Source organism: Arvicanthis niloticus, chromosome 10 (assembly GCF_011762505.2).
Source record: "Arvicanthis niloticus isolate mArvNil1 chromosome 10, mArvNil1.pat.X, whole genome shotgun sequence".
NCBI classification, from domain to species: Eukaryota; Metazoa; Chordata; class Mammalia; order Rodentia; family Muridae; genus Arvicanthis; species Arvicanthis niloticus.
Window position 1 is genome coordinate 63422844 of NC_047667.1, and position 23694 is coordinate 63446537.

General features: G+C 42.7%; 1 protein-coding gene across 6 annotated transcripts in view; it reads right to left on the reverse strand.

Annotated features, from left to right (window-relative positions):
* The window catches only part of Prox1 (prospero homeobox 1), a 52615-nt gene that overhangs the window by 25734 nt on the left and 3187 nt on the right, over positions 1-23694 (reverse strand). For 5 of the 6 annotated variants that reach the window (XM_076941599.1, XM_076941595.1, XM_076941597.1 and 2 more), the window contains exons 2-4: positions 16993-18786; positions 9741-9846; positions 3446-3640 (exon numbers count right to left, since the gene is read on the reverse strand). In XM_076941599.1, the coding sequence (XP_076797714.1) occupies positions 3446-3640; positions 9741-9846; positions 16993-18719 (2028 nt within the window). In that variant the 5' untranslated portion in view covers positions 18720-18786. Of the gene's footprint in view, positions 1-3445; positions 3641-9740; positions 9847-16992; positions 18787-23694 lie in introns of those variants that run through there. The other variant, XM_076941600.1, reaches the window with a different exon arrangement.

A 23694-nucleotide genomic window follows, 5' to 3' on the forward strand; every position in this document is an offset into this window, starting at 1 on the left:
ATGGGTGCTGCGGATTGGAAACTCAGGTCCTTATGTTTATCTGGCATGCATTTCACCAACTGAGCCATCTCCATCTTCCTAGTCTTAGGAGAAAATTTAAAGTGCAATCCATGAGGTGTTGCATGGTTTGAGCAGCTAATAGAGGGGTAGCCTCCTCCTCTGGACCGACTGGATCTTTGAGCATCATGTAGACTTGCATCCATGTCTCTGCTACGCTCATCTCTGTTTAAATTTTTGGAAAGAGACAAGCCTCTCTACTTCTCCATTCTCTTCACTAGCTTATACTGAAACTACTGGGTTATTTTAGTTGACGTTATGAAGAGAAATTTCAGTGAGAGCGTAAAACTGGGTGCACTATCAGCCCAGGCATTCGGCAAGAGGTGCCGGAGCTACTTTTGGCTTGCAGCCACAGCCCACACTGGCAAAGCTACAAAGATAAGAACGGTGGCTTTTTAAGCATCTCACTTAAGCAGTGACCTCCGTGCTCAAAGGCACAGAAAGGAGGGATCCCTTATCTAAAGGTTTGTAAGTCAATGTGCCAAACTGAGAAGCTTCGTTAAAAACTATTGAGTGGTGTGCAAATGTATGTGTGCATGTGTGTGACTGCCTGTATGTCTGAGTGTGTGTGCATGGTGTAAGTGTGTGTTTGTGTGAGTGCCTGTGTGTACATAAGTGCATGTGAATCTGTGCGAGAATGTATGAGTATGTATGTGCCTGTGAGTGTGTGTGTGTGTGTATGTATGTGTGACTGTGTATGAGTGCCTGTGTGTGTGAGTGTATGTGTATATGAGTGTGTGTGTATATGTGTGTGCATGCTTACACACATGTTCATGAGTTTCTGTGTAAAGTAGTCAGGGCAGAGTACATGTTGTTGTGTCTTGCTTCTCACATTTCTAGAAAGAGCCCATGTACTGTTTCTTGTTTGTTTGTTTGTTTGGTTGGTTGGTTGGTTGATTAGTTGGTTTGGCTTTAGCTTTTGGTTTTGTTTATGAGTGAAAGAGGAATTAGCCTCAGAATAGCTGAATAACTTGCACAAAGTCACATGAGAAGTGACAGGATTCCTGCCTAGGCCCCATTCTCCTTGCAGTGGAGCACTCTTAAAATAGACTGTGCAGATAAAGGAGCGGTGGCCTGGCTGGAAGTGGATATGATTCACAGAGAAAAGGCTTCAGATGCTAATCATATGAAGGAGGCTTTGGATGGTGCTAAATGGGGCAGCTGGGTACCTGTCGATGCCAGTCGACCCTGTCTGTGTCCCTTTGCTCCTGGCGCTGGGCATAGGGGATTAAATTCCAGCAGGTAGGTATAAGTGCCCTGAAGATTTTAATGTGCATTTGAAGGGCCTGTTCCCTCTGGCGTGTGATCAGAAATGGATGCCCGAACACTGGCAGGACTTTTTATGAAGGCTGAGGTACCTGCCCAGTGAGTATGTGTTACAATATAATGTGACTAACTTACTGGTGCACAGTGGTAGCTCCTGGTGTAGAGGCTTGGAAGAGAAGAAGGCAAGTTCTTCCACAAGATTGCTTAAAAAGTCTAGCCATTGTCATGACTCCAGCTTTGGAAGGCAATTCCAAGGCTGTCCACACAATCAACCAGTGCTGTGACAGTGGAGACTTTGAAAACATTGGCTTTAATATAGACGGGGCTTAGATGGCTCCATGGTTAAGAGCACTTGCCGCCAAGCCTGATGACCTGAGTTCAATCTCTGGGATTCACATGATGAATGAAACAGAGAGACAGCTCCCATAAGTTGTCCTCTGACCTTCTTACTTCTTACCCTCTCCTCTCCTCTTCTTCTCCTCTCCTCTTCTCTTCTCTCTTTCTCTCTCTCTCTCTCTCTCTCTCTCTCTCTCTCTCTCTCTTTCTCTCTCTCTCTCTCTCATGTAATAAATAAATAAAAAGATGGTGGATCTGAATTCCAAGAACCCCTATTTTTAATGCATCCAGCAGAAGAGAAATGTCATTTACAACATGTGTGGCATGAAACACACTGGTCTTGGACAATAAAGATATAATTGGTAGCTTGCAGGAAAACCATTCAAACTTTCCAGAAAAAAAAACAAAAAAAACAAAAAAAAAAACCCTCTGACTACCCCCTTGTGAAGTTTACACACTTCATTCTTTATAAGCCCATAACTGATTTGCATTGCCCAAAACAGTGGGAAACAAAACTGGAAAGGAGTGAACAAGAGCTGAGAAAATGAGGGTTCAGGTCTCTTTACAGACAAAGCTGGATCATAGGCATTCCTCTTTCCCTTGACATAAGGATATTTCTGGGCATCCCTGGGTACTTATCTATAAGAAGAAAACAGAATACTATCATGAAGTCCCTCAAATTCTGCCCTCAAAGTTGCACACCATCTAAGAGTGAAAGAATGGAACAACTTTGTCAAGTCACAGCTATCTGGTCTACCCTTTCCCAGGGGTTCAATCTACAGAAATCTCAGCATACCCCCACCTCCAGCTATTGTTGCCCAGGCCAGCAGGGCTCAGCAGATGCCTTTGTAAGTACTGGGAGCTTTGTTCTTCTGGTCTCATGCAGTCATCACATGGATGAAAATTGTTTGCCGAGGCTCCACATCAGAATATAAAGAAACGCCTGACTCGTAGCTACACACTTCTCATTGTTGCAAGGATATGGCTTCCTGGGGATGGTCTGTATTGCTTTGTGTGCATCTAGAATGTATCCATATATAAGAGGAATACACAAGCTACTTATCCCCCTCAAAAGCAAGCACAAATAATAACAAAAGGAAGGTTAGTGCAAGATGGCTCATCAACTCGAAGCCCCCGCCTCCATGCCTGAAGGCTCCAGTTTGATCCCTAGGAGCTACAGGATTGGAAGGAGGGAACCAACCCCCACAGATTGTCCTCTGAACTTGATGTCTACTGTATGGCTCAAGCATACCCCCCCCCCACTCAAGGCCTCAAATTTGTGTGCACACACTAAACAAACAAATAGAAATGCAACTAAAATTTTTGAGCAAAAAGAAAAAGATGTGAACGGATCTCTTTTGAAATATGCCCAGTAAATTCTCATGCCAATCACAGGGCTGTTTACTAGCCATCTCTAGACTTCCTAAGAAGCAGCTCTGTAGTCGTCACCACTGCATACAATATGTTCACGTCATCTCAGCCAGCACCCCAGAACATAAATGAAATCATCCCAAATCTGCCTTTTACTTCAGACTTTCTAGTTCCTTTCCTGCGGCCAACTGGGTCTTCCATATAAGCTGAGATGGAAGATAGGAATGGAAATGGCCGTGGGTGAGTCACGATGTTTCTGAGGGGAAGCTCCTGGTTGCTTCTCTACCTGACAGTCTGCTGAAATGTGCTTAAGTAAGAAACCATGACAAAAAACCAGATTCAGAGTCTTTCCCAAAGAGCACGAAAATAAATAAAGGAAAGGGGAAATGACCAAAGAACGAAGACTGGTTCCTACCTCAAAGTCATTTGCTTTGTTGTAGTGCATGTTGAGGGCTCGGTACAGCTCACAATCCCTGGTGATAGACAGCTCTTCAGTGCTGGTGACTCCATCATTGATGGCTTGACGCGCGTACTTCTCCATCTGAATATAATAAAACTCACGGAAATTGCTGAACCACTTGATGAGCTGGGAGGTAATGCATCTGTTGAACTGTTAAATTTAAATGTGGAAAAACGTGAGCATGCCACTGCTGTTGTTAGTTGAGTTTTCTTAAGCCCGTTTAAAGTTTCACTCCCCACTTTACCTGGAAAGATAAGTATTAAGAACCACCAAAATGGCAGCCGAAGGAATGAACATCTCCTGGAATATGAGAGAGCATTCCAATGCCAGAAACCATATCACCGCCTTCTGTGCTTCAGATACAGAACTTGTACTCTAAATCTGATTTTCCTTAAAAAAATATACACTGTGTTTCTGTGAAGTCTACAGATGCATGTGATCTGTGTTTATTTTTAAAATATATACTTCTATCACTTCAATCAGGGAAACCTGCTTTTCAGTAGAATGGAAAGACTGGGTTTTCCATGAGTTTGGGTACTGGATGACCCCATACCCATTTATCTCTCCATAATCCATCCATTCTAAAGTTTGCCTACAGTGTTTACTTCCAGTATGGTCAGGAGAGACCCTAGTACCTCATCCTATGCTCTCTGCACCCAGCACTGGAAGGCCCAGGGCCCCTTCCCCTGACAGCTGTGTCACTTGGGAGACGTGGTTAAGACACAGTTCACAGATGGCAGAGAGATAGGACCTTTATTACTTTTTTTTTTTAAATGTCAAGTGACGATAGCATGATTGGGCTTTGAAAGTCTGTTTACCCAGGCTTCCCAACAACCTTTGAAATGAAGATGTCTTCCTGGGCGCTGGCAAATGGTCCTGTCCTTATTGACTGCTTTCCTCATGACAAGGACAGGTGTGTCCTAATGTGCCAAGTCAAAACCAATAAATCCATAGCTTCCTATCAGGCAGGCTGACAGACACCCCTGCCTTTTGTCACTGGGACCATTCCTTTCCCTGGGACCCCCAGAAAAAGGGTGTATATCCATGAAAAATCAACAAGGAACACTTAGGAAATCTTGGTCCTGAGACTATCCAGGCTGCAACCAGATGACAGTTAAAGTGTGTATGGGGCTGTAATTACTGCAGAAAGTTGTTTCTCTACTAGCACAGATAATAAGTGAATGAAAATTTATGGTGGAGAATGGAAGTCACGAGGAAACAGACGCAGGAGGCTGGTGTTCCTCCCAGAAGGCCATCTTGCGTCCTAATTGCCGTGGAGTTGCAAGGGCCCTTACAGATAATTGACCAGAAAATGATTAAGTCATCAGCAAACCGCTTCTGCTTGCAAGAGTTCAAACATGTACTTAACCTGTCCAAGAATTATATTTTCACTCTGTGCGTCTGCTCTGTCTCCATTCAGCCTCGCGGGGAACCCGATTAGAAAGACAACTGAAGGACCCCCGTTATCTGATCTTCTGGTGGCCGATTTCAATAGAACTTAAACCCATTACGATTTGCTGAAGTCGGACTTCTTTCCATTTATCTCAGCAGTAAAATACACTGTCCAAATTTCCAGACACTGAGATAAGGCCTACAGGCCCCCGTGACGGCTAACTGTTCCTTTTTAATTCTTTTAGAACAAGAAACAAAACATTACAAAATGATAGCAGGCTGGTGCACTGGGGAATAAAAATTGCTTTGACATGGAGATTAGGCCTCTGTATTGTTACAAGACATTGTCTCATATGGACAAGAGTACTGTAGGGGGAAAAAAAATAGAAGGGTATTTTTTTTTTCTAGAATGGTCATGAATGACCTAATGGACGGAGACAAAAAAGTAAGTGCCCTTGCCATTCTGTACGCATGGGACATAAAGAGAGATTTAAAGCACATTGTTGGGGGCTGGAAATACCAGAGAGAGAGAATGGGCAGGAACAACAGACTCCAAACACGAGATAGGCAAAATGAGCAGTGCCCACAGCCCAAGAGCAGGGCTTTCCCCGCCAGACCCCGAAGGGAAATGAAATGTGCTATTTTTTTTTTTCCCCATTCCCGGCTGAGAGCAAAATGCGAGCGGCCTGTTCTCTCGATCTTCACGTAGAAGGAGAAAAAAAGTATTCAACTTTAAAAGAGTTAATTCCGAGCGCTCTGTGTCGTGCTTTGTGAGCAAAGGATCAATTGTTCTATAAAGGCAAGCTCTGTGGTGTGTTAATGTGTTACTGCACAAACTAATCGCTTCAATAAAGAGGCTGTGTTTCCAGAGTGTACGAGTCTCTGTGACGTTGATTAATGCTTCCCACGGGACATCTCAGCCTCAATATGGGCTGGAGAAACTTCCTAAATATTCAATGAGCATGGTCAAAAGATGTATAAAACAAATCAACCTGACACCTTAATCCGGCTAGGCAGCAGTTGACTCAGGGGGTGGAGGAGAGGAGATACATCATTTAACATTGCAGGCTTGGAAGCCCGTGAGCGCCTGTTCTTCAAAGCTGAAATGACACGGAATCTGTTGTGCTTAGTGGCCTAGGAGTTATTGGTGTGTACATTAAAATCATCCGGCAGTGAGCAGGAAGGCAGAGTGGCACTTCCATCCTGGCATCTCCCACATTTACACTCTACTTCTCAATGGACCTGAAATCACAATGGGTAGAACTGCTTGCCTAAGTGTCCTCTGGAGGGAATGGAGCTGGGTTCTCCGAGAGAGAGCACACAACTTCAGATTCTCACTGGAATGGTTAAACTACGCCGGTCCAGGATTTGTCTCCTGTTTTCCGTCATTCGCACACCAACATATCTGAGTGCCTGTGATTTCCTTCTAACTCCTCCCCTCCTGAGTAATTGGAGAGCATCTATCTCCTTCTGCAGTGGGAGCCACTTGGGGATGGTTAGCACTGGGTCCAGGTCTGGAGGGAGGCATGAAGTCATGTGCCTTGTGCAGTCTGGGCTCAGCTTCAGGAGTACCCTGAAGGATGAACTTCATCTAACACCTGATCTAGCCCCAGCTATGGCTGTGACAGCATCCAGGTAACACCTAGCTCAAGAAATTAAATATTTTCTGCATACACCGTTCCTCTGGGTTATTTTTATTGCCAAAACTAGTGTCTAGTCACTATTTGAAGTGGAAATGACTCGACAACTTGAGAAAGTATATTTTACTGGGGTTAGGACTTTCTTAGATGCATGTGCCACAGCCAAGTGTTGTGTGTGTTTTTTTTTTTTTTTTAAGATAACTGAGGGGCGGTTTTGATGAAGTTCTAGGGTCCCTCTCCCCATTCCCAGGGCTCACCCAATTCTGCAGTGGTTTCTTGGATCTTAATTACAATAAAACCTTTCATCATGCATGCATGTATACCACATCGTCTCATTCTCTTAGCCTTGCAAAAATACAGATATGATTTATGTGGCTATATGTGCTACAGAATTGTGTGCACAGGTTTGTGTGTAGGTGGAGAATCAACGCTCAGACTCGGAGCCACCCTCTATTTAGAGGAGTCTTATCCTGCTCTGCTGTTGTCTCCTGGAAGTTCTGAAGCACCCTGCTTAAACTGCTTCCTGGGCCTGGCATCTTAGCACTACCGCTTCTATCAGCTCAAGGAATACAAATTCACTTCTTACTAGCCAAATTAAAAAAAAAATGTGATTAGGAAAGTTAAAATGTCTAATTCATTCCAAAAATAAAAGAAGAACGAGCTTCCCTGGTTTTCTGCAGTGGGTTGCACATGCAACCTCTACCTCTCAACAAGGAGGATAATTAATATTCAGCTAAACTCATATTTTTGCTTCCGTTTCTTCCAGTGTGGTTAAAGTATGGATAGATTCTGTAATTGAATATTAGTGCTTTTAAAAATAAAACATTCACCTAGGTATTTTATTGTGGCTTGGACAGAGTACATAGCTATTTGTACGGTGGGTTTACGGGTACTTACTCAAGGAATGGAGAGCTTTCTTCCCTCAGATGTATAACATTGTCCACCTTAGCCACTCATCGCTCTTGCAAATGTATAGAGCCTAGAACACTTTTAATGCAGGTATCTTATTTTGAGTAGTGTTGTTTGGCTCAAAATGGCCTTGGGCTTTCCAGCCCTGTGGAGGCTCATTTTGTTGTGAGTGGCCCCTGTATTTATAAAGTTCTTTGGTCTGTCTCTGGATAAAGGTGCTATATAAAAATATATGAGGCAATGTCATAATGTTATAAAAATGTGACAGATCACTGCAGTAAGAGGGATGAATCAGGAGGCAACAAGAGGCATGCTTGTGTGTACATGGTACACAAAATTACAACCCTCCTTAACCCCATCTTAGAGCCAAAGACAGGTTGGCTATGTACTGGAAGGTGCTTGGGCATATCTAAATGACAGTCAAAGGTAGCTATGAATGTGGCCAAATTTACTAACAACATTTTGAAAATTATTTTGTGGTGTGTGTGTGTGTGTGTGTGTGTGTGTGTGTGTATATCTATATATATATATCTATATATATATATCTATATATATATATCTGTGTGTATCTCACTCTCTGTGTGTGTATATACATGTATCACCCTCTGTATGTTTCTCTCTCTCTCTCTCTCTCTCTCTCTCTCTCTCTCTCTCTCTCTGTGTGTGTGTGTGTGTTTATCTCTATTGTTCAGTTCTTGAGTATGAACTTGGAGCATGGTAATGTCCTGTCCCATTGGCAAAAAGTAGAGTTTGTCTGTGAGTGAAACTAAAACTGACCAGTTCTGAACCCAGTAGGCCTGCTGTAGAGAGCCACCTCCAAGTGCAAGCCTTTTTCCTGGCTCTATACAGCACTAAGTCTCTTGAGTGCCTATGGTTCCTCTGTTTACCTTAGGTTACTTTTCCCTTTCTGGGCAACTGGTTGGTACTGGATGAGGAAAAGAACACACCTTCACTTAAGAAGTGCACCGAGAGAGAAGAAGCTGAAGTGGATATACGGTTCGGAAGCAAACAAGAGGAAAACGAAACGTTCCCCGTAAAGCCAAACTAAACAACAGTGGTGGAAACCAACTGGCAAACTGAAGCCCTGGGCTTGACTTGTGCATGAAATGCAGGCGAGCTCTGAATGAGGGAGAGAGGCAAGAGCAGGCACATCTTGGTGGCTTGAGAGACCTTGGTTGAACGAATCAGAACTCATATACAGGGAGGTAGGCAGGGGACCATCAGCCCCCTAAACCAATCTCAGCTAATGTAAAGTTTATCAAATTCCTTGAGTAACGATACTGTAAGAGTCATTATCATCAAAACCCAGTCTATGTTTAAAAAAAAAGTCACAGATGTTTAACACAACATCAAGTTGATGTAAATTATTTCAAACACACACAACACACACACAGACACACACTAACACACACACACACTCATACACAAACACACACACACAGACTCACACACATAGAGACACATATATACTCACATACAGAAACACATGCTCACACACACAAACACACACACTCATACACACAGACACACACTCATACACACACAGACACACACTCATACACACATATATACAGAAACACACAGACACACACAGACACAGACACACACATACACACAGACACGGAGACACACACACACTCACACACACATGCCCAGAGAGAACCAGGAGGTCCCAGTCTTCTGTAGAACGAGGGGGCTGCAGCTGTAGGCCGACAGCTTTCATATCCTCATTTGAATAATGTGTCCTGAATCTGTCACTTTATTCATCCCCTTATGCTCAGTGTACTCCACATCAACAACAAATTAAGTTGTAAATAAGAGACAATCATCACTTTTGTTTTTAAGCAGCTACTGCAAAAAGAATTTCAATGTACACTCCTTTCGATGGGAGGGAAAGGAGGTGCTAAAAGTTAGCTTTCAAAGGCACAAATATGGCAAAACCAACAAAAACAGAAACAGTTTACTGTTTCGGGGGGTTGGGGTGGTGGTGGAAATCTTTTTTTCCCCTAGAAGGTCTAGAGATAACCAGTGGAGATTCATACAGGAAGCTATTAAAACCTGTAAAGACAGGAGATGAAGCCTCCTGGACTGCACTGATAACTCGTGCGACTTAGGAAACATCCCTGTGTTTTCATGGACAAGTGGTAACTTTGTTTTATACCTTCAGACAAATGGACAAGAACAACAACCAATCACATCCCAGGTGCTGTCAGAAGTGGGCCCCACAGGCATCTCCATTAAGTCCCAAGAGTCCAGATCACTACTGCATCCACAGACAGTGAAAGATGGGTAACGGAAACAGTGCCTACCTTCACATCCGAGAAGTAGGTCTTCAGCATGTTGGAGCTGGGGTAACGGGTGTAAAAGAACATCAGCTTGGCCTTTTTCAAGTGATTGGGTGATAGCCCTTCCTGCATGTGGGATGCAACTGGTTAAGGCACAAACAAGATTAAACAAAAGGGTGTATCCCTCCTGTCCCCATCTCTACACACACTGACAATGTCGCAAGTCCCCATAAGCAGCCCTGGGAAGGCTGGGTGGTCATCCACACAGCTTCTGGAATTCATCACTAACTGGCCACCTTGTGCTCAGAATATTTGCTGCCTGTCTCGGATCGCCAAAGGGAAGGGTGAGGATGCAGAATTTAGCTACAGATTCTTGGCTATTGTCTGATGGGGATGTCCAAGCCCTCCTCCCTGGTTAAAGTCCAGTATGCTATCCATACACTTGTTGCTAAGGAGACAGCCAGCTTAAAATCCACTGCAGGGTGTTAGTCTAGAATCTTCTTTCTTTCTCCACAGCTGCCTTCTCTCTGCTTTTCTCTACACTCTGCAGTTTGTATCAGATGCTTAAGATGGCCTGGGTGAAGCTAGCTACACAACACATTATTTTAAACATGATCATGTAAGCTTTGTGTTTTACCTATCGCTGGCTAACAGTGAAACTTCAAGACTCAGTTTCTCCCATCTTGGTCTTGATTGTCTTTGATCTATTTCCTTTAAAATAACAGCTCAAACTTGGGAGGGGTAGCCTGGCAGGAGAGAACAGGAGTGGGGTGTCTCTTTTGTTAAAGCAACGGGTCCAACACCAAACACAATTTGCCTGAACTGGATTTATAGTAAACTCCTTTGAGAATGACATAGAAGTTGGGGGCTAACAAATCAATACATGTGGGTTAGTAGATCAATAAGTAGCCACTTACCCCAAATAAGAAGGCCTATTTATCTAGAAACATCATCACCTTTTAGATCTGTAAACAGTGGTAACGAAAACAGTTCCCAGGAGAATGGCAGGCTAACCATAACAATCCAGGCTGCCCGAATCTCTCTCAGATTCTTGGCACTCCTCAGCAGGCTCCGAGCTGGGATGGCTCTGGTCACATCTGTGCCGCAGCCTGGCCCTGCCATTTCCTCAGCAAATTAATGGCTTTATAATTTATCAGAGATGAAGACGCACGTGGAGAAAATCAATGTGGTCCCCCACAAGGTCAATTAAGGGTCCTTCCTAGAGACTCCTCTAAGGACTATCTCTTAAAGGAGAGTGGGAAAAAAATTAAGGTTGGAAAATAGGGGAGAGAGAGAGAGAGAGAGAGAGAGAGAGAGAGAGAGAGAGCCCACATAGCATCAGCTACCTCATGAAAATTGCACACCTTACAAAGAAAGGTCAGATAAACACAGATAGTTGGGAAAAAGAACCAGTTCCCAGTACCTCCCATTAGGAACGACACCCTGAATCTAAGAATAGTGGGGGACCAGAAAAGATTTAGAGACATACACAGTCAGATTAATATTGATAAGCTCTGACTACTCCTGACCAAACACTCTGCCATGAATGTGTTCCGAAGACAAACACCCTTTTTTATAACGTATGCTAAAAAAAAAAATCCCCTTTGTTTTTAAATGGAAAAGTCAATGTGTGTGTGTGTGTGTGTGTGTGTGTGTGTGTGTAACTGAGAATAAACACTGAGGAAATAAATTTTGATTTTTCTGTGTGCAAGCCAAAGCAGCTTAACTGAACTTGTGTTTTTGTTTAAGGTCCTTAATGATTACAAAGACGATAATTTATGACTGACATACTTGTTGTGCCAAGGAAAAGCTGAAAGGTCCTCTAGTAACCTCCATTAGACTGGCGGAGACAGCTAAAGGAGCCGGCACACTTCAGGGCCATCTGTCCAAATGGGTGAGTGAAATCATGGCTGCAAGCTGTCTCCAGCCTCATGATAAGAGTTTTAAGGGAGCCCAAACTTGGATGAATGTTTTCGATAGGGGTTCTAATCTTTGCTTTCAGAAAGCCCTGCCCATGATTCTAAGTCCCAAATCTTGCAGATTTGGTCGCATACAAAAGACAAACTGTTTTCCGCTGTGTCTCAGAGAGGCGCAGGGTTGCCCAAATACCCTGGGGCTTTCCATGCATCTAAAATTTTGTTAAGATATTTCAGCTCTTTGTATTAAAAAGAAAAAAAAAATCCCATTCTCCTTTGATCAGAATTTACAGGCTTTTATTTAATGAAAAAAACAAAACAAAAAAAAATAAACAAAAACAATCCACATATACTGATTTGGATTGCTCAAGTTTTGTTTGTTTGGTTTTTTTTTTGCTTCAAGATGTTTCCGGTTGGTAATACCTGGAAAGATCTGTCCAAAGAGAACACAGCCTGTCTCTGTCCTTCTCGATCCTGTGTAATTAAGATAAAATTTTCATAAAATATATGTTTCTAATAAACTATTAAAAATAGCTAATGAAACATTTAAAAGCTAGCAGTTAGATAATCCTTTTTTTTTTTCCTCCTCAAAATCAATCTGAACTGACCAATTGGTTAATTTCCCTTTTAAGTGCTTGTGCTGAAAGCAACTGCTCTTCCAAGAAGGCACTAGCTGTTTCCTGGATACTTACACACGCACAATGAGTCACGACGGAATAGATTCAGTAAACATACAGCTGTACTGAACACGGGCTGAGCTCCATTCAAGGCCAGGAAAGAAAATGAGCACAAATAAATATTAAGGAGGTGAAGGGGTGGGGGAGGGGAGGGGGTGCAAACAAACGCTGTCCCGGCAGCTCACGCGGCAGCTCAGCTTTGTGAAGACAGATGACATTCAATTCTATGTGTAATGCAAAATAGACAATAACTGCAGAAACTTGAGACGGCTGCCAGGTGTAAGAGAGAGAGAGAGAGAGAGAGAGAGAGAGAGAGAGAGAGAGAGAGAGAGAGAGAGAGAGAGAAGACAGAGAGAGAGAGGAGAGAGGAAAAAAGAAAAGATGATAAATCCATAAATTAATGAAAGACATCTGCTCAGACATATAAAGGATATCAGAGAAGGAGAGGGCTACAGCTGAACCCAAGAGTTCAAACAACCTGAGAGCCTCAATGCGGTTTGTTTACCAAGCACAATATAACCTTACCTAAACAGCAGCCGCAGGAGGAACAGTCCAGGCAGCAAAAAGGCACATGCAAGAAGAATAGGCCCTGGAGGCTACAGGAAGAAAATAAATTTCTGTTTCCTAGTTGAATTCTGGGTTTCACGCTGCAGTTCCACACAGGGAAGAGGGTTATCCCATTATCTAAGCACTTCGAAACAGATTTATTTTTTTCCCCTTCTCTGAGACTTTCTCAAGAAAAGTCAATGGGTAGAAAAAGGACTAAGCTCTCATTTAGTGACAGAAACAGAGCCAGTCATTGCTCTCTTAGGAGTCTGACATCATCAGAGAGCTGTGTGAGGTTTTGTTTGTTTGTTTTCATGACTTTTTTTTTCCTCATATTTTTTCTTTAGATGGTTAGGCGCTTACAGCCATTCGGGATTTCATCTATGTGTTAAATTCTGAGGCTATCCAAGGCTTCTCAAGATGTCAAAGGTCACACTTCACACCTGTAGTCCCAGTGTGAGGGTTGCTGAGGCAGGAGAATTGCTATAATCTCAAGGCCAGCCTAGGCTACATAGTGAGACCTTATCTCAACAAACCAAAAAGAACAACAACAACAACAACAAAAATCGTCGTTTTCAACCGGTATTTTATAATTTGATATCAGTCTATGCCATAAAACAGTTTTTCTCTCTCGGCCCAAAGTAATGTCATGTGGCATTCTTTGCACATGTCAAGCCCAGAGAACAGGCTGAGGACCTCCAGAGGCACATCTCTTAATGGTTCATCTGACAACTTTGTGCTTGAGCTGGGTGGATGCAAATGTGAAAGGCAGACACGAGGCTATTTTTTTCTTGAGATGCAAAGAAGATGAGGGACAAGAAACATCATGAAGAAAGACAATTGGCTAACTGATTCTCTGGGGATTTGAATAGAACTTATTATTTGATTAAATCGATTAATTTGCAAAGTTACTGGACACATTGTTTTATAGCCAAGACATGAGCTCTTTGACCAGGTGCACTGAAGATGAACAAGAGGACTTCTTTCTAGGAGGATCACAAGTCTGGGAGCCTAGTATTTTAAACATAAATGACTAATGTGCCCAGCAGAGCCTGTAGTCACTTGAGAGACAGGTATTCACCACTGCTCTTTATAGTGACGACTTCATTGAGAGACAGGCATGCCCTTTGGAGCCAGAAAGAAATGTTCTTGAAGAGGGAAATGATGTTGTCTTGGAGTGACTGTTCAGTGGGCAAGTTTTTCGCCTAGCATGCAGAAGTCCCTGGGTTTGGCTCTAGCATGCCGGGGGTTTTAAAAACTACAAGTTATTTGTGACCATTTAAAGAACTGTAGAAGCACAGTGATGGTGGTCCCCAAGTACCATCCTGGTACATGTCTATTCTTTCCTATTGTTTCCCCCTCTAGGGCCTTGTAGAACAAACCTGAAGTAAAATACTACTTGCAATGATTCCTCAAGATTTGGGGGCTTTTATTTTTATTTGTTTTGTCTTTTTTTTTTTTTTTTTTTTTTTTTTTTTTTTTTTTTTTTTTTTTTTTTTTTTTTTTTTTTGTCTAAAACTGATTAGACAAAATGGTTCTGTAGGAGCAGTAGGTGTCTGAGCCAGGTGGGTGAATCATGGGCACCGCTGCCCCGATGGAGCAAGTGGGTGCAGAGGGAGGCTGGTTTCCTGTTGTGGCTTGCCCATCCTGTTCCCCCAAATTTGACCTTTTAAGGAGCTGACCAGTCACAGGTGCAATGAGTAGAGGAAAGCAGAAAGCCAGAGGTTAGAGCCAAAATGTGGGAAACAAAATGGCTAATTGCTAGCAAGCTGCCCAAGGCCATGGAACCTGAAGGAAGGAAGCAACCCTGAGAGGTGAGTAACCTGCATGTCAGGTGGACTGTCCCGTCTTCTGCCATGACAGCTCAGAAGAGGATCAAAGCATCAGGAGACAGAATAGCCACTCCCTGAAGATGCTCCCACATTTTCTTTATAGTCATGGGTGTGTGTGTTGGTGAGGGGGCTCCTTTCTCTTCAAATCCTCAAAATTCCTCAGGGGATTTAGATAGAGAGGATGCAAGGAGAACTTATGGGACACTTAAGGAAAACCAAAAGACATTTCTTTCCCTAGAAAACCAAGGGGTGTGACCATAATTGTCCGATCATGATAAGAACTCCAGAATGTAGAAACCTGGCATTATCGAGACTTTTCTGTGTATGTTCAAGATTTTGAAACCTAGCTTAACTGGTCACCAAAATGAGCATGTGTTTCTCTGTGTGTGTGTGTGTGTGTGTGTGTGTGTGTGTGTGTGTGTGACAGAGAGAGAGAGAGAGAGAGAGAGAGAGAGAGAGAGAGAGAGAGAGTAAGAGAGAGAATGTATGTGAAAGAGACAAATAGAGACAGAGAGATAGAGAGAAGGGAGACAGAGACAGAAAGATGGGAGAGAGATAGGGAGACAGGAGACAGAGAGACTGGTACTTTACTGTTTGTTTTAAAATGCAGTTCTCTGAGGTGCAAGGAGTCTAACCTTAGACATTAGCCTAACATGATGGCCCTTGTGGGATGATTGTCAACCACTCAAGCTTTCTCTTTCTTTTGCCGAGCAGTCTGTTCCAGTCTTGCTGTTGGCTGATAATACAGAAAACAACTGTGTGCCTTAGCTTTTGGTGCATTGAATATTAGGGTCTTGAACTAGCAAACAAATTCAGACTCAGATCTAAGACCTCAGTGGCTTTGTCTTGTTCAAGATGTTCTTATCTTCCCTGGGGTGGTCAGAGAGGCTGGGCTGAGTAGCCCAGGAAGTCTCCTGCTCTTGGCTTCAGCTCATTTTACCAGACTGCCCTGAAGGAATGAGATACGATATTTCAACCATCCTGGGGACTTGGAACATCCATACAGACTCCAGAGTGGGCTTAGCTACTAAAATGTCAATTTCTAGTCATCAAGACGATTGCTCAAAATTCTCAATTTAGTAACAGCCAACTTAATTGCTAAATTTTATATCCATCTGGTAATTTATTATACAAGAGGCATGCCTCCACCTGCCCCCAAATGCTACTATTCTCCTCACCCCCCAAAGACAAACAACCACAAGATTTAAATATATATATATATATTGAAAGGATTCATTTGTAGAAGAAAAAAGTTATGGATTAAAAATCACAGGAACACGGAACAGAACTGCTAAAAATCTTAAGTGGCATCTCTACCTAAGTCAGGTTCATGACAGAAAAGAGTCATTAAAAGGACGGTTTTTATACAGCTGAGTTTTGGATTTAACTGTGTTCTCTCGTTTTCAAAAATAATTTGCTTTGTGTATGTTAGGACAAAAGATTTCTGTGTTTGACTGAGCAGGGGTCACTCATGCGTACAGGCAGCTGCCCCGGACCCATGAACGAGCCTTGGTGATGGAGAGAGAGACTAAACCATCGGAATAAATCAGTACCTGCCCATTCCCTTCAAAAACAGTCTCACTTAAGATTAAAGAGAGAAGGCAAGCCCTCCCCACACCCATGGCTGTCTGTCCCACAGCACAGCATCTTCATGTGAGATGCAGTCAGGCCCCTGTAGCCCACACAGCAGCCTCAAAGGCAGCTAGCTGACAGTAAGAATTCTTAATGGAGTCACAGGTCTGAAAACTGGCTTTTCTCCTTACTTCTGTCATGAAACTTAGCATCTTTATAAAATTCAGTATTTACAAGGAGTCGCCCCACCTCCACTTCCCGACCCCACCTCTGCTCTCAAGAAAGAAGACAAGAAAGTCGCACAGGAAGAAAGGCAGGAAAAAAAAAAGCACCGTTGGAAAATCACCTTGGAAACTGTTACCAGAGGCAATGAAGTACTTGTGGAAGTTATAGAGATGTTGGGGTTGGTTTTTAAGTTTCTCTGCAACCAGAAACACCTAGCTCATGGCTGTCACAAGCTTGTTATGGTGAGTAATAGAAAAGACAACATTCTTAAGGAGGCTGTGCACTGTGGTGCATGCCTGTCATCTGAGTATCTTGGGAGATCTAGGCCAGCCTGGACTACATCGTGAAGATTCTCAAAGTCCCCAAACCCAAACAAAACTAAACCTCCCAGAACACACGGAAAACACACTGACTTATATCATCCTATACCGTGTGGGAACCTAAGCTCTTCGCTGATCTCCTTTGGCCTTTTGTTTATGCTTGTTCTTGAGGGGAAAGATAAAAGGATATTGCGTTTCCCGAATAAGGTGAGATGTCAGACATATCTTGAAGATCTCCACACTCAGACTTTATGAGTGACAAAGAGAGTCCTTCTGCGGTGCTGGGTGGGTGTGCTGGTGAACAGGGGTGGTGGCTCAGATGGTGGGACGACATCTTGGTCCTCAGACTCGTTGTGTCCCGAGTCAAGTCTAAGGACTCAGGAGAGGCCCTGTCTTTTCCCGAGAAGGAGCCAGAGGGAGCACCTAGTGGACTCTGAAATGGGTAAGCCATCAAGGGCAGGGGAAATGGGTGGCGGAAGCTAGGGGTGGTGAAGCCTGCGGTGGCAGAGAGGGGTGATTGGTGCAGGGGCTGGTGGTGGCCACCAGTGGCCGGGCCAGAGGCAGACTGCTCAGATGAGTTTTTGCGGACCACCAGGGGAAGGGCTTCCGTCTGGTCTGTGGAACTAGGCATCTGCACATTGCCAAAGGTGTCCAGGGGGTTTGGAATGATGACATCACCAAAGCATTGCAGGCGCTGGTTGGCCGTATGGAAATTGTGGTTTTCCCCATTGACTGCGAATCTGGCCTGGGGGATCTGGAGAGGTGGGAAGACCTGAGGAACCTGGCGAGAGGGTTTGGCTGAGAAGACTTTGACCACGGTGTCCACGACCTGTGACATGGCCGTGTTCAGCTCCTGTTTTAAGGTCTCTGCCAGATGCTTGCCTTCTGGCTGCAAGGAGTTTGGCCCGTGGTCTCTTTCTTTGTTGCTGCCTTCTCGCTTAGGCTTGTTCTCAGCCATCTCTTGCTCCCTGATTAGGGCCCGGGCCCTGTCGATGAACTGCCCTGGGTCCAGTTCACACAGCTCATTGTCTGAGCGCCCCACGGAGTCCTGGGCCCGTGCATCCAGGATCTCCGAGCGCATGCTGTCTTCAGACAGGTCACCATCTTCATCATTTTCAGAGTCGGTGCTGTCATAGACCTGGTAGAACTTCTCCTGCAGCTGGCGCAGCTGCTTCTGCATGTCTTCCAGCTGCTGTTTCAGCTGTCGGCGCTCCTCTCGCTTCTGTTCTTTTCGGGCTGAAACCAGCTGCTGGAAACTCTGTTGCTGCTGCTGGGGCAGCTTCTGCTTGCGTTTGTTTTCTCTGTAACTTTCTCGGGGACTCACAGACTGCGGGGCCATCTCTCTTTCGGTTTCATTGCCCCTTAATGCCACACTGGGGGAATGGCTCATACCCCGAATGATATTCTCAACCCGGGCGCGTTTCGCTCTCAGGTGCTCATCACATAAGCGATCCACATCAAACTGGCTCATAGTAGGCCTGCCAAAAGGGGAAAGACACTCTGGGGGGCTGTCTCTTGAAGAGTTGCTACATATATCCTCCTGATGTACTTCGGAGCCTGTGCTAGAGAGTCCGCTGGCTTGGAAACTGGGCTCGGTGCCACCGTTTTTGTTCATGTTATTTTTCAACAGCTGGGAAATTATAGTTGCTCCTGGAAAAGGCATCATGGCATCTTCATACGAGTTCGCCCTCTTCAGCAGCTTGCGGAGTACGTTCGACTTTTCCCCATCTGCGTGTTGCACCACAGAATATTCAACATCCTGCTCTGAACCTTGGGGATTCATGGCACTGAAAAATGTTGCCCTTGCCTTAGCAAAAAATGCAGATGCTGTCCCTACCGTCCTTTTCACTCCAATGTCAACCCTTCTCCTCTTGGTTTGCCGGCTTAAGAGGGCTGTGCTGTCATGGTCAGGCATCACTGGACAGTTATTGTGCCATCTTCAAAAGCTCGTCAGCTGGGCACAGCTCAAGAATCCCGGGACCCTGGCCAACAGAACAAAAGGCTGATGAATCATTTTCTTTAAATTTCTCCAAATTTCCTGACCTCAATCCTGAATCAAATGCAAAATGCACAGGCTCTGGGATTTATGGCACATCACAATTATTGCAATTTATCATGAACTCCGCTTGAAATGAAACATTTTTAAATATTTCTGCTCCACTGGTTTAAGATGGATTAAGATTAAAAAAAAAAAAAGCAAAAACTGCTTAAGCACCAGTAATATGATTCTCTTTCACAAATGCCTAAAATGATACTGTTTATCTTCAGAAGAAATGGCAGATTATAAGAACACAGCCTCTGATGAGCAATTGATTAAATTTAGGGGCGTTGAGACTCTTATTATAAAAGAAGAGGGGAGTGGGTTACTCTTAAGAAACAGGGTGAAAATTTGAGGCTGTGTGAAATTTGGATGAAAAATCTGATCTGGAAATCACCGTGGCTTTTATGTTACTGAAGGAAGGGAAGGCTGAAATAGATGTAGCTATTTCGTTACAGAATTTAAAAGCAACTTTGACACATGTAACCCAGGAAGAATGTAGCGACCAACATCTTCAGCATAAGTGATGTGTTAAGTACTGAGATGAAGGCAGAGACACTCACTGTTCAATACTACTTATTTAGTACAGCTATGGGTTTTGATCAGTGAATTCACAAGTGGAGATGGTATCTGTGGCTGAGTGTACATCTAACGTGGAGATGTTTAGAACAGGTCACATTATCCTTTTGGTGGCATCAATTGTTAGAAAGGTAGACTGGCTATTGCCATGTTTTTAGGAGCTAATATGTGCAACAGTGCATACTGGAGCAGGCAAGAATACACATATACCCAATACTAGTTTTGTTCTGGTAAGTCTGTCAACATAGTGCTTGAAATGGCTAAGAAACTCTTCGACACACATCATTCCTGGTTTTTATTGCCTATGCCAAGTGGGGGGGGTGGTGCACCAAACAGAAGAAGCAACTGGAGAAAGATATTTAAAAAAAAACATAGTATCAATCAAATATATGAGAAAGGGAGGTAGCTTCTTTGTATGCAAGCTAGCATTTTGGGGGAAACCAGATATAAAAAGGAAACACCCTTGCCTACATTTTATCAAAGGCCCTTGATACATTGTGTCACTTAGTAACTGGAAATGCTAACCCCAAATTTGATATGCATGCAAGAGACAGCACATCTTTTTGTTTACAATTAACGTTTTATGAAGAAAATGAAAATACTGCCTTCATGCCGGGTTTATCTGATATTGAACTTCGCGTTTGCTTAACAGAGCACAGCTTCACAATAACAGGGTCCATTGCCAAAGGCAGCGTGTGGAGCACTTGGACTCTCTCCCATCTCTTTCGGTTCACCTGTAAAAACATCTACGTGCTCCCTAGGAGTGCATCTGTGGATAGTTCTAAAGAATGACTACCCATGCAAATAGGCATCATTTCAGCATGAAATAACCTGTAAAAGTCAAGAAAATGTCCCGTGCTTACATGGCAACAATATGGTGTGATTTTTTGTTCCTGTTTTTTGTTTTGTTTTTCATGATAAATATTTCATCATGCTGTGTTTGATCTTGGTGTTTTTTCTGATGACAAAATATTTTTTTGAAGGAGCCAATTTTGGGGTTTCTTGAAGGCAAGATGTTATTTCTTTCTAGAGATCTTTGTATGTCTAAGGGTGAAACAGTTCAAGACAATTGGGATCTCAATGCCTTTAAGTTCAACATTAAGTTCGAAACAACCAAGACTCCTCTCCCACTAATAATACAACTAGTTTGGGGGTGACAAAATATAGCAACACATATTTTTCTGGCAACACATTGAGTCTGATAGGTAATGCAGGCACAGCTGTCAGGTCAGGGTAAGAAGAGGCATAAGGGGACAATTTCCCAGGAAGATTCTTTTGTGCACATAGCAGCTTTCCAAACCAGGACTTCTTGCCATCATTTCAACATTTTTATGTCTTTTGTATGTGTATGTAAATCTACGTTTTTCTTCTTCAATACCCACTGTAAAGCACACAGACTTCCAGTGAAGACTAGAAGAAACTCCTTGCTGTGTCTTTCCCCCTTGTTCACCTTGCCACACAGATGGTTCCTCCCTCCTGCCCATCTTGGACTCTGGAGAGCACCTCTGGAGCAGAGAATCCCAGAGGACAAGCCAGAGTGTTGATGAGCACAAGGTCATCCCAGGCATCCTTCCTCTCCCAGCTGCTGTTCACCTCTACTTCCTTTCATGTTGCCTAGGTATCAACAGCTGCATCCCTGCCTCAAACCAGAGCCAAGAAGAGGCCTGGTTCTTCCTCAGGTAGGATGATACCACTCTTTATCTTCACTAGAGAATAAATATTAATTAAACATGCACATTGGAATCATTTAGAACCAATATGCTGTCACTCCCTCTAAATTCACTCAACTAAATGATTTTTAAAAACTTAATCAGGTATCATACAAAAATCAAATAGTGATTTTTTTTCTATTTTGGGTAAGAAGAAAACCATTACTTTAGGTGTTTCTGTAAGATATCCAGCTGAGATACAAACAACAAAATAAGTGGGGAAAATTATTTCACCAGCAAGACAGGGCATGATTTTGATAGGTATACATTAATTTATTTCTCCAAATAGCTTTATGATTTAAGCTTAGAAATAAAAGGAAAGTGACCAGGAATATCAGGGTCATAATCTAGGAACATTATAGGCAAGATTAAATAATAATAGCTGGCTGACCTAGTATCATATAGTAGTTCACTAAACACAATGTATAAAAATATTTTTCCACATCAAGATGCACTATCAAGTGTCCATGGTGAAAGGAAGACAGATGAGAACATTTTCAAGGGTTCCTGTAATTTCCAACCCATAGTTTCTAGGATGCTACATAAGGACTTACTCATCCACAGTGTCAACCCACTAAGCTATCCAACAACTCAACATCTCTTAGCATGTGAACTGAGCTGTGGTTGGTCAACTCCAATTACTATGGATTCTTATAATGTTTTCACTTTAACATCGATCTGGGGTTTAAGCAGGCAATGTAAAGCCTCTGGGCTAGTCTTGCTGAGAGACATTATAAAGAGGACAGAGAAACAGTGATAATAGACTCTGGACCCAAATACACGTGTTTTATAAAGCCCTCCTGAACTCAGATGGAAATAATGTTAAAATGTTAAATTATTAAACATGTGTTGCACCGATTGGTACGCAGCCTACACACGCTCTAAAACACTTGTACGATAGACAGCATAAAGCAGCAGATGCCACTGTTGGGGAGGGCGTATTGGAAAACAACTTAAGACATAGCAAGTCAGATCTAACTGCCCCAAAAGAGTCCTCCTTGAAACCCACATTCTGTTTCACAAAGAGGATCCATGCAGAGGGTACTTTTGACTTCATGTTGTTAAAAAAACCAAAAAACAAAACAAAAAAACCCCTAAAATACAAAAACAAACAAACAAAAAACCAGTTTTCAGTAAAGAATTTCAAAGAAACACAGCAATACGAGGTAAAGTGGTTCAGACTTTGACTTTAATAAAGAACTTATTTTGGGTAGGGGGTGTGCAACTTTTACTACATCTATCTGGATCCCAGATTCTAGACAAAGAAGTGTTTCATTATGGTAATTATCCAGATAGTTCAGAAAAATCTTTCATGAGGCATGGGGAGTGTAAGGCTGGCATGGCCTCCTGCTAGAGTTATTGAGCTATCTGTCCAGGTTGATAAAAATTATTTGAAGAAATGACTTGGATTTTATTTCTTTTACAAAGTCATCTTAAAAGGGTTTCAAATGATTTAAGCTGGTCATATAGTTTCAAGTGGAATAGCATGAACAATAGTTTAAGTCATTCTGAATATCAGACTGAATTCAACAGGGGAAAATCGGAAGCTTTGATTCACATACACACACACACGCGCACACACACACTCACACACACACACACTTACACACACACACACTCACAAACACAAACCTTCACATGCACATACACACATTCACACACACATGCACATACATATGTGCACACATGAACACACACACACAGAGTCACTAGCTGTCCCTTCCCTGCATTTCTGCTAAGTAGCAACTTTTGACTTAAAGATATTTCTGCATTCTATGAGGTGAAGAAAGCCTTTGATATTTTTGAAGAACCTACTTGGCACAAGTTAATACTTTAACAAGTTGTGATTTTATTGACCAAAAAAAAAATTAAATTTCCTTCTACAGGAAGAGGTTTTTAAACCATAGCCATTTCACTTACTAGTCTTCATCTTATCTAAAATTCCATTCATTTTTAACTTGAAAAATGAACACAGAACATTTTTTGAGATCTGCCCAACATATTGATTTCCACTTATTTAAAAGTTGCAATTCATCAAACCGGGCAAATAAAAGACTGTGAGAAATAATCTCTAAAAATACACTCACACTTTTTTTTTTCTTTTTGTAGAAAAACCAAAATGGTCAGAATTATCTTTTGAAGCTTGGAATGAACTAGACAATAATACTGAAGAAATTTCTTGTGTGTTGACCCTTCCGATTTATACAAATACTGCATTTGAAACCTATAGCAACACATTGCCATGCGTACTGTTTTCATCCTATAACATCGACGTTTGATAATTTCTTTAAAAATTCTAAGAAGTAAAACTTATATTGGTAGCCCTGGTAGTATACAGTTGAAACCATACTTGAAATGATACAGGCGATCTGTGCAGAGGGATGCTAAGAGTTGAGGAAATAAGAAGGGCCTGGTAACTTACAAAGTGAATCAGCTCAGGCCTGGAGGTTGTACATCCTGCTTGCAAAGGAACCAAACTAGCCATGAAGACATGGAGAACAAAGATACATGTTGCATATGCAAGACTTTCTCCCTACAAAGTGATGACTAAAATAGGTAGAATT